The 11,302-nt window shown below is 41.8% G+C and overlaps 1 protein-coding gene and 1 long non-coding RNA gene across 2 annotated transcripts; both read right to left on the bottom strand.

The window, feature by feature from the left end:
* Positions 1-1,372: 1,372 nt before the first annotated feature.
* Positions 1,373-4,656, bottom strand: LOC126386266 (uncharacterized). The gene is made up of 2 exons (XM_050038492.1): positions 4,461-4,656; positions 1,373-3,364 (listed from the first exon to the last, which is right to left on the bottom strand). Exon 2 carries the CDS (start codon positions 3,361-3,363, stop codon positions 2,398-2,400), a length of 966 nt encoding a protein of 321 aa, XP_049894449.1. The 5' UTR covers position 3,364; positions 4,461-4,656; the 3' UTR covers positions 1,373-2,397.
* A 1,749-nt stretch (positions 4,657-6,405) lies between these two features.
* On the bottom strand, positions 6,406-10,504 carry LOC126386684 (uncharacterized). Its single transcript, XR_007569524.1, has 2 exons — positions 10,017-10,504; positions 6,406-9,168 (listed from the first exon to the last, which is right to left on the bottom strand). It is a non-coding gene; the product is annotated as an uncharacterized LOC126386684 (long non-coding RNA).
* Between the last annotated feature and the right edge of the window lie 798 nt (positions 10,505-11,302).

Below are 11,302 nucleotides of genomic sequence, written 5' to 3'. Positions count from 1 at the left end.
TTGCACCTGAAAGTCTTAATTCATCAGTCCAAGTACCAGAGGGCAGACAGGCAGCCAGGTAGAGATAATAATAATAGAATTTTTTTTTTAAATTTTGGGGCTCCAAAGGCAATGAAATAATTGGGGGCGGCATGGTGTTATAGTGGTTAGCACTGTCGCCCCACAGCAAGGGGGTTCCTGGTTCAAGTCCAAGAGGGAGCCCCTCTGTGTGGAGTCTGCATGTTCTCCCAGGTACTCCAGCTTCCTCCCATATTCCAAAGACATGCAGGTTGGGGATAGGTTAATTGGTGACTCTAAATTATCTGTCTCTAGCCTTGCGATAGCCTGGCAACACTGACACCCTGCCTCTCGCCCAGTGTCAGCTGGGATAGGCTCCTGCCCCCAGCCCCCCGTGACCCCCAAGAGGATGAGACCAAAAATTTGATCATTCTGTAAGTGACTGGCTAGAGTGAACATTTCCTTATTGAGACCAAAAAGTCGTACCCTCGTAAGCCTCTCCTACACAAACTTGGACCCTCCTGAGGGTTCGTGAGCCATGTTCGGCCATGGTTGGATAAATCAGCCATGGTTGGATTACAATAGCCACGATTGGACAATTCAACCATGGTTGGATAACACAGTTGCGGTTGGACTATTCAGCCATGGTTGGATAACAGCCATGGTTGGAGAAATAGGGTAGCTCCGCCCACTCTAGACTCCCAGACCTAAAATTTTATCATTCTGTAAGTGACCTATCTAGGGTGAACATCTCCTGTTACTCTTGTTCTTTCAATCGAGACCAAAAAGTCAGATACTCATGAGCCTCTCCTACACAACCTTGGACCCTCCTGAGGGTTCGTGAGCCGTGGTCAGCCATGGTGGGATAAAATAGCCATGGTCAGATATATCAGCCATGGTTGGATTACAATAGCCACGGTTGAACGATTCAGCCATGATTGGATAAAAGAGACGCAGTTGGACGATTCAGCAACTGTTGGATAAACAGGGTAGCTCCGCCCACTCTAAAACCTTCAAACACCATCTGCTCTAATGCTCTGTGCGAGCTAATTTTTAAACCTTTAAAAAAGACATAAAACAGACACTTTTATTTTTTCATTTTTACTCGTTTGAACATGACAACAAGTTACAAACTCAAGAAAACATTTGGTTGAATATACAAACTGGTTACATGACTAAAAAACATTCTTTTTTGGGGGGGGGGGGGCTGAATATGGAAAACATTTGGTTACATACATTTGGTTAAAGTTTTTTTGATTTTTTTTTAAAGTTACAAACTCTAGAAAGCAGGATACATTTGATTACATGATTAAAAAACTTTTTAAAAATTAAAAAAAAAAAAACCTACAAACTCAAGAAAACTGGTTACAAATTGATTACATGATTTAAAAAAGTCAATATTAAGAGAGTCTGAATATTCTGACAAGGTAAAAAAAAACTTACAACTTACATGTTGTTTTGTGTTTTGTTTTTTTACAGGATTTTTTGTTTGTTTTCCAAAATCATAATTCACGAAGGTAATAATAAATCCGTTAATTTCGTCTTAACAAGCTACGGTATAACAGTCACCAAGGATCTGCAGCTGGTTGATTTTCACAGGATCCTGTCTAGTCAGATTTTCGTACACATCGGAGAGAGTGGCGTAGATTTTCCTGACCGATCTCAACTCATGCAGGAGAGTCCCTGTCACAACCTGGACTCTGAAATCGTTCATGAGGACGTGGTGGCTAATCAGCAGACACTAAATGGAAGGAATAAAGTGAGGGGTTATGAGTCTTTTCATCAAACGGTGATAGTGTTCCAGGAAAAAAATCGTCCTCCAACACCTCCCAGCATTCATGCTGTCTAGGATGACTGATCTTACACCCATAGCACTGATCGATGCGGTAGTTGCGAATAGTCAGGTTGAGTAAATGATAAATGGCAGATTTTATGGTATCAACAGCCCAATCAGGCATCAGTCCGTCAACACTGTCCTCATTTTTGTCCTCCTCAATTTTCTCCTCCTCCTCCTCGGAACAAGGGGATACCTCGGGCACCGTCTACTTGTCCTCCCCGGCCTCGTCAGAAGTCTGCTAAACCTCCTCGGCCTCGTCAGAAGTCAGCTGCTCCTCATATGGAGTGTGGAATGTAGAGTCCATTGAGCAGATATAGGTGAAGTTGGAAAAAGAAGAAGATGGGAAGAGTGTACGAGGACGGAGGAAGTACTTCAATCTTGTGCTGCGCATCTCAAAAACTGCATTGGCAACAACCGCATTCTTGATAATACCTGAAGGGAGGTGTGGCTTAGAAGTGGGAGTTTTTTTTCCCAGAGGGGAGGCGTGGTTTAAAACTGTGAGATTTTTCCCTGAAGGGAGGCGTGGGAATTTTTTCTGTTTTTTTCCCAGAGGAAAAAAAAGCTCAAAAGTTTAGAAATGTTCTCACCACCATCGATGTTCTCCAGTTGCGGCAGCTCTGGAAAAGGTTTGAAATCCTCTCCCTTATCTCCAGCATCCTGTCGAGCCATTCCGTCGTAGGTATGACTAAGACAGTGCGGAATAACCCACAGTCAGGATTAAGTTTCTCCAAAACAAAAATGTCGACGGATCTCTTCCCTTCCCAATTTTCTGAACGCAGACTGGCATGAGTCATCCATTTGCCTGAGACTGTGGGCCTGGATTGCCATAATGCCCCTAAGATGATTTTCATCTTAGACAACTCATTGTCGTCAAACTGAATACCCATTCTTGGACGCTTTTCCTGAGGAGGACTCTCACTCTCACTCTCACTCTCACTATTCACTCTCTTCCGGTTCTCCTCTTTCTCCTCCTCCTCGTCCTCCTCCTCCTTATTCTCCTCTTCCTCTGAACAATACCCTGTCTCAGACGTCGTCGCATCAACATCCTCATTCTCTTTATCAGATGTGTCCTCTTCATTAGGCTTCTCCGCACTCACATCTTTGTTATTCATAGGAACCGCCATCCTTAACATCATCATCATCATTCCCCAATCCTCGGTGGTCAACACCGTCATGTTGGTTGAGGGACTCAGACTTTCCCCATCACCCAGCTGATACAAACACAGTTCGCCCACCTCGTACTTGAACACATAACCCCAGGATCCAGACATCCACGGTTGTAGAGACCATTCTTCATGCAGAGTTCCTAACGGCGGCATCTGGGTACGGCACAGATACATCAGGCAGCTCTTCTGTGGAGCGCCTGGTACCTCAGTAGCGTCTTGATAGATTATTACAGGCGTCTGACTGAGCATTGATGAGGACCAGTTGTCAGGCGAGTCTTCCTCTCTCTTCATCTCTTCTTCTTCATCCAGCAGTTTAGAAACCGCGTTGTCCACGCGAACCGATTCCAACATTTTCGGATCCATGCTGAGTACAAAGTAGAATGAAAGAATGAAAAACAACCCATTTTTATCCACTTCTTAACACCTCCAACCACCTCCCACTGTTCTCATAGGCTCATCCTTAACTCCACTCTCCCCTCTCATTGGTTCATCTCATGGTTGGATAAAACAGCCACGGTTGGATAAATAGGGTAGCTCCGTCCACTCTAGACTCCCAGACCTAAAATTTTATCATTCTGTATGTGACCAAGCTAGGGTGAACATCTCCTATTGCTCTTGTTGAGAATTTTCAACTCTTGAAGTTCTTTCAATCGAGACCAAAGAGTCAGACAGTCATCAGCCTCTCCTACACAACCTTGGACCCTCCTGAGGGTTCGTGAGCCATGGTCGGCCATGGTTGGACGATTCAGCCATGGTTGGATAAAACAGCTGTGGTTGGACGATTCAGCCATGGTTGGATAAAACGGCTGCAGTTGGATAACAGCCACGGTTGGATAAATAGGGTAGCACCGCCCACTCTAGATTCCCAGACCTAAAATTTTATCATTCTTTAAGTGACCAAGCTAGGGTGAACATCTCCTGTTACTCTTGCTGAAAATGTTCAACTCTTGAAGTTCTTTCAGTCAAGACCAAAAAGGCGGACCCTCTTGAGCCTCTCCTACACAACCTTGGACCCTCCTGAGGGTTCGTGAGCCGTGATCGGCCGTGGTTGTGTGGCGAGCGTAGGGGGATCTACAAATACAATGATCTAATATATGTTCATACGGTTGCCTGACAACGCTACTTTGGGCATTTCACCCAAAGTATTATCTACCATTTTTATTAGTAAGACACACAGGTTCGTTTTACTCAGAGGCAAGAGACGTAGTTCTAAATCTTTAAAAAAAAAAAAAGAAAAAAAAAAAAAAAGGTACACTTAATTACAAAAAAATGTATATACGTTCTTTTAAAAACCACAAAACACCATTCATACCAGAATGGAAGAAAGGGGACCTAGTCAGGAGCTGAGGCCCACTAGTGGGACAGGAGCTAGTGAGGAGATGGAGATCCAACACATAAAAATATTTGAAAAAAAATATATATGTAAATCACCCAGGCACACGTGACAGTCACACACATACTTTATGAAATCACCCACGATCCCAGGGGGGAGACAGCACACAGAAGTGGGGAAACCTCCACCCAGGTCACCAGTACCACCACCACCGGCCTGCAGCAAATGAAAAGGGAATAAAACAAAACGGAATTACAGCAGATATTAGTTAACCAAAATATTATGAGTTGCCGTTTGTAAAGTGGCTCACACTGAAATTAACAGCAACATTTTGCCACATTTAGCTTCAAACGTTTAAAAAAGTGGTGTGAATTTTTTAAAGTCACTTCACATTACCAAAAACTTAAAGTACAAGTCAAATAAAATTTCCCCAAACATGGTTTCTGTCATTTTGGGTAGTTCTTATCACGCTGATCTATGTTCAAGTGTTCATTTTCTCCGATTAGTTTGGTTTTAATTCGTTATTTGATGCTATAATCACAGTCTGACCACCCGGGCTTTTATTTTGGTACTTCCTGCGACCGGCATTGTGTATTTGCATATTAGCTAAATATTTAGTTTCTCCAAGCACATTTGGATTTAACATTTAGATTTAGATTTAACATTTAGATTTAGATTCAATATTTAGGTTTAACATTTAACATTTAGATTTAACGTTTAGGTTTAACATTTAAAATTTAGATTTAGATTTAACATTTAGGTTTAACATTTAATATTTAGATTTAACTGTGACATTATATTTAACATATTTAAAATATTGCTGTAAATGTGGTAAAAATTGACTTTAAAAAATTCACACCACTTTTTTAAACGTTGTTTTAAGCTAAATGTAGCAAAATGTTGCTGTTAATATCAGTGTGAGCCACTTTACAAACGACGCCCCATAAAATATAAGACAAAATATACAAACTGAGTTAATATGGGCAGGTGACAACATCAAGCTAAACAAAATAACTGCCCAAAAACAATAAGATGAATAAACAAAGTAAGGAAACAAAAACGCTTGCTCCAAACAGATATCTAAGTTACACAAAGAAATCAAATTAATCAAAACCAACTATTGAAATTCAATGGGAAGTTAAGGGGGCTGATCCAAATTTGTTAACAAAATAAACAAAGATAAGGGAGTAACTCTACACAATCACACGATTAAAATAAGGGAATTAAACCCAGGTAACAGGTGGTGTCTGCAGTCCACTGGGCGGCCAAGCTGGCTGTAGCCAAAGCGGCAAGGCAGACAAACCACAGCCAGCCCGAGCCGAACAGCAGCGCCACCAAGCAGTACACAGCAACACAGAGCCGGGACACAGCCGGGGACAAAACAAGAGAAAATGCAGCAGCAGCCAATCAGCTGGTGGTGACGTCTCGTCCTTGGCCAGCTGATGAGCTTTTCCTGGTTGTAGAGTCTAATGTGTACAGGAAGACGAAGGGAGAGAGGAACCTACTCGACTACCGGCATTCATCAATGCAAAACGAGGCCAGGGGGGAGACCGGAGCACGGTGCACTCTGTCGCTGTTCTCTTAAGATAACACACCTCTGATCCAGGAGTGACACGGCGGGGAAGCGCAAACTAAGAGACAGTGGAGGACTGCTGCACTTATATCTANTATGGGCAGGTGACAACATCAAGCTAAACAAAATAACTGCCCAAAAACAATAAGATGAATAAACAAAGTAAGGAAACAAAAACGATCAGTCGGATATTTCAGCCGGCCGGTTGGATAAATCAGCCATGGCTGGTTGGATATTTCAGCCGGCCGGTTGGATATATCAGCCATGGCCGGTTGGATAAACAGGGAAGCTCTGCCCACTCTGGACTCCCTTTATCATTCTGTAAGTGACTGAGCTAGGGTGAACATCTCCTGTTACTCTTGCTGAAAATGTTCAACTCTTGAAGTTCATTCACTGGTGGTTCTAGACCAGCTTCAGAGGGGGGCCAGGCTGGGGCCAGTTGCTTTGTTAGAGAGGCACATTCTATGTGAGAAAACAAACACGACAAAGACAGCCTTCAAGTATTTCAGAGTTTTACTGCAGAATTTAAATCAACTCAGTTACAGTCACTTGCTTCAGATACAATATGTTTTTCAGTAACATTATTTAAAAAATATAACTCTACTTTGCTGAAAATATTTCAATCTCTCAGAGAATGTTACCTGTGTCAGTGACAATATGAGAAAGAAAAAATACTTCTTGATATGGCTCAATAAACCGTTAACTCTCGCCGTCTAGGCTGCTACAGTCAGACATGATCAGATGAATCAGCCATGGCCGGTAGGATAAACAGGGACGCTCCGCCCACTCTAGACTCCCAGACCTAAACCTTTATCATTCTGTAAGTGACTGAGCTAGGGTGAACATCTCCTGTTACTCTTGTTGAAAATGTTCAACTCTTGAAGATCTTTCACTGGTGGTTCTAGACCAGCTTCAGAGGGGGGCAGGCTGGGGCCAGTTGCTTTGTCAGAGAGGCACATTCTCTGTGAGAAAAAAAAAAAAAGACAAAGACTGCCTTCGAGTATTTCAAAGTTTTACTGCAGAATTTAAATCAACTCAGTTACAGTTACTTGTTTCAGATACAATATTTTTTTCAGTAACAATATTTAAAAAAATATAACTCTACTTTGCTGAAAATATTTCAGTCTCTCAGAGAATGTTACCTGTTTCAGTGACAATATGAGTACCAGCTCCACTGTAAAAGTGGGACTCTGTATCCCAGTCTGTATGTTCGAAAAATTCCATATTACAGTAGCTGTATTCTGCGGATTATGTGATTTTTGGCAAACCGATCAAAAAATAGGTCAAGATTCAAAGCCTTTGCCCTCCTAGACTCAATACTTAGTACACCCAGATTGCTTTATCTCCCATCAGTTATTTTTGACCCAAGGAAGGTTTTCACCAGCTTTAGGGTAGAAAAACTAACCCTAACCCTAACCCGCTCACAAGACACAGTACTCACTGGGATTGCAACTGCTTTTTTGCAGAGTCTGAAGAGCTCAAAAAATGCTTCTTGATACAGCTCAATAAACAGTGTCAGATCCACTACAGTAGAGGGTCTTTGCATCCCCGTCTGTAATTTCCTTTCTAAAATGCGACCAAACTGATGCAGTTCGTGCCCCAAGTCATCAACATTTGAATCATACAATCGAGCAAATGAAAACAGCGTTGTCTCATTCAGAAATGAATCACTTTGGGGATTTAGAGCTTGGATGCTATTCATAATGTCACAGCTTGTCTTTAAAAATCGTTTGTTGAGCTCATTGAGCATTTGATCAATGACAGGGTAATAAAAAGGCTGTCCAAAAACAGTCTTTATCTTGTTCTGACTCTCTCTGACCAACACTAGTCAGAACACAATATTCACCAAGTTTACAGCTTAGCTTTTTTGGATGTTTTGTTGCTGCTTGTACTGCACAATCACATTGCTCAGGAATGTTCAACACTTCATTCCACAAGTTATCAAAAAATGACTTCTGCCTGAAGTCATTCAATGTCTGAACCAAAGCATTAACCAAATCAACAGCTCTTGAAATATCAAGTGATGATGACTGTGGCATGTCAGACAACAGTTTTGTTTCACCAAACACTTTACAGAGGATCACAGGATGCACTATGAAAGCAAAGTCTATCTGTGCCAGTTGACCTCGGGCCTCAATAGATCTTTCACCTTTGTGATCTTGAGCTATCTCTTGCACCACTCACTTAAGGGCAGGTAATCTATCCACAATGCTTCGCAGCGATATAAATTGTCACGCCCATTGTGTGTCACTCATTTGCTGTAGCTCTCTTGGTGCAGCTTCATACATGTCTTTTTGTATCGCTAGCCATTTGGGTTGGACATATGATCCAAAAGTGAACACATACAGTTTTTCTAGCAATGAGAAGAATTCCTCTGCCTCTGGGACAGCTTTGACTGTATCTACTAAAACTAAATCAAGACAGTGGGCATTGCAATGGATGTAAAAGGCATATTTTGAGCAGCACTATCGCATGCCTGGCCATCAAGATTGTTTTTGTATTCTAGACCATGACTCTCCAATATGTGGATTATTTTCTCACTAAGCCTGTCTGCATCTAGTCTCTCAGCAGATTCAAAATGGAGAAAACTTTCATTAATTGCTCCATTGTAATAGTATCTGAGTACTACTGAAATTTGCTCTTTTTTTTCTTTTACATCTTTTGTTTCGTCTGCTATGATGCTAAAGACTCCACTGCTTTTTACTTCTTCTGTAATTTCATGTTGAACCATGTCTGCCAGGCAACCCAGAATCTCATTCTGAATGATTTTACTTGTGTACTTTACTTTATGAATAGATGTCAACCTTTACTTCACAGTGTTGTCATGGTTAGCAATTGTTTCTAGAATTGCCATAAAGTTCCCTTCATTATCTGAGGCAGCAGATTCGTTGTGTCCTCTCTGAGCAATGTTCTGAGTGGCAGTAAGTAGTAGCACTTCTCCTATTGTCCTTGTTCAGGGCATTTGCCAGTGTTGCATTAGTAGTTACACTTCTTTGATAGTCCCTCCATGCTTGTTTGTGCCTCTCAGACTTGGCATGGATTGAAAAACTGTACGTTGCCTTCTTCCACTTCTTGTATCCAGATGGTGCATCAAATACAGTGTCTGTGGTTTTAGGTTGGCTAAAATGTCTGCAAGCATAACAATATGCAGATACCGATTGACACGCCGCCTTAAAACTTCTCCTACGGTCCCCCGTCAAGGTCCGTGGAAAGATTTTCAGGTTTGGCTGCATTGGAGGGTCCTCCCTGGTCTTGCAGATATCTGAGGGAAATGTTCAGCAAAAAAACAAAAACAAAAGAAGATTAATGCACATATATAATGGCCAGAATAAAACACTATTTGGATTTCTATTATCCTATTGATAAATAAGTCCAATTCATGTTAATCTCAATCATAAAACAACTAACTTCTACAAAACATTAGTTGCACTGCTGTGAGAGAAAGCTAGCATTTTTTCAGCACAACAAACCTGATGGTCCATTGCTTGTGGATGCACTTGTATCTTCTGCCTGCATCACCCTCAGCCACAACATCAGAATCCATCTCTTCTTCCTGATCAAAATCAGTCTCTCCCTGTACATCTCTTCTGCTACTCAGTCCTCTGTCCTTCCCTCAGTTTCCACTTCCTACTTTTCCTCTTCTGTTCCCTCAACATCTGGACCATCTGGCTTTGTCTCTTTCTCGGTTTTACATTGGGGGGCGAAATAGGACATGTTGTCCTTTTTTCTCTCCATTTTGGTTAAAAACTACAGAGGAAAACAAACAACACTTTAGAGTCCCATTATATAAATACACTGTTGCTGGTTTGCTTGAATGAATGTGTTTTGTTATCGTCTGTGCTTACTATTTAAAACAACAAAGTAAAACTGATAGAGATGGATTTATAGCATAACATCTACTCAGGCTAGCCGTTACTAGATTTAGAAAATCACTTCCACACGCTATCATAAAACTTCCAACACTTATTAATTCAAGCAAACGGTTGTACGGTGGCTGCAATTTGTTTACTACTTAGTTTAGTCAGTTGGAACTTTTCCTGGCCAAACATCTCACTCTCTCACTGTTACACAAACTAGCCTACAAATTAGCCTACATAAAAAGTTGCTTACCGTTAATTCTCCTCTAGTCTGGCTGCGTTTTCTTTCGCTCCGAGCAGGCGGTTAGAAATCTGCTTCAGCCGGCTTCAGCCTGCCACTGGCGGTGTATCGCTCTATAGGATCCAACTGGAAACTTGAGCCAAACTTTGGTTCCGCATCTCTCGTTAGGGTCAAATTATCGCAAAAAATCTATATATTTATTAATGACGTAGCCTCTTCCTTTTGAGGGGAGGCACAGGGGGTCCAAGCTTGCTCTCGGGGGGGCATGGACGACGGTTGGGATAAAACAGCCACAGACAGTTGGACGATTCAGCCACGGTTGGATAAATCGGGCAGCTCCGCCCACTGTGGACTCCCAGACCAGAAGTTTGATCATTCTGTAAGTGACTGACCAAGGGTGAATACCTCTGGTTGCTCTTGTTGAAAAATTTCAACTCTTGAAGTTCTTTCAATCGAGACCAAGTCGGACCCTCGTGAGCCTCTTCTACACAACCTTGGACCCTCCTGAGGGTTCGTGAGCCGTGGTCAGCCACGGTTAAATAAAATAGCCACAGTTGGACGATTCAGCCATGGTTGGATAAATCGGGCAGCTCCGCCCACTCTAGACTCTCAGACCTAAAATTTGATCATTCTGTAAGTGACTGAGCTAGGGTGAACATCCCCTGTTACTCTTGTTGAAAAAAAGAGTAACACTCTCTGTTGCTCTGGACTGTTGACCCTAAGTACTTAAAATCCTCCACTTTCTTTATATCTACTCCCTGTAACCTCACCTCCACTTGGGCCCTTCTCATTCACACACATGTATTCTGTCCTGCTACGGCTAACCTTCATTCCTATCCTTTCCAGAGCATACGTCCACCTCTCTAGATTTTCCTCCACCTGATCCCTGCTCTCACTACAGATCACAACCTGAAAGTCTTAATTCATCAGCTCAAGGATAAATGCCTGAAGACAGACAGGCAGCCCGGTAGAGATAATATCAGATATAGTTTGTATGCCATTGCAGATTTTTTTTTTTTTTCAATTTTGGGGCTCCAAAGGCAATGAAATGATTATAGGTTACATTTAATAGGCTGCATCTGGAGTCTTTACCTCAGCCAGGTTACCTCACCTCTCTCTTGTAAAAAAAGATTTTTAATCTCAATGGGACTTCCTGGTTAAATAAAGGTTAAATAAATGAAAAATAAATATTTGTTTTTCAGATTGGTGAGGCAGGAAACTCCTCTTTCGCAAAGATAAGTTGGTGCAAAAGGCAGGAAAAAAAACTGGGGCTACATAAATCAGGACTATTACCATAA

Source organism: Epinephelus moara, chromosome 24, assembly GCF_006386435.1.
Source record: "Epinephelus moara isolate mb chromosome 24, YSFRI_EMoa_1.0, whole genome shotgun sequence".
In the NCBI taxonomy this organism is placed as follows: Eukaryota; Metazoa; Chordata; class Actinopteri; order Perciformes; family Serranidae; genus Epinephelus; species Epinephelus moara.
This window is presented reverse-complemented; position numbering and strand designations above follow the sequence as displayed.

Bases quoted from the DNA above. Each gene is read 5' to 3' on its own strand.
- LOC126386266 (XM_050038492.1), bottom strand. From the start codon at position 3,363: ATGGATCCGAAAATGTTGGAATCGGTTCGCGTGGACAACGCGGTTTCT.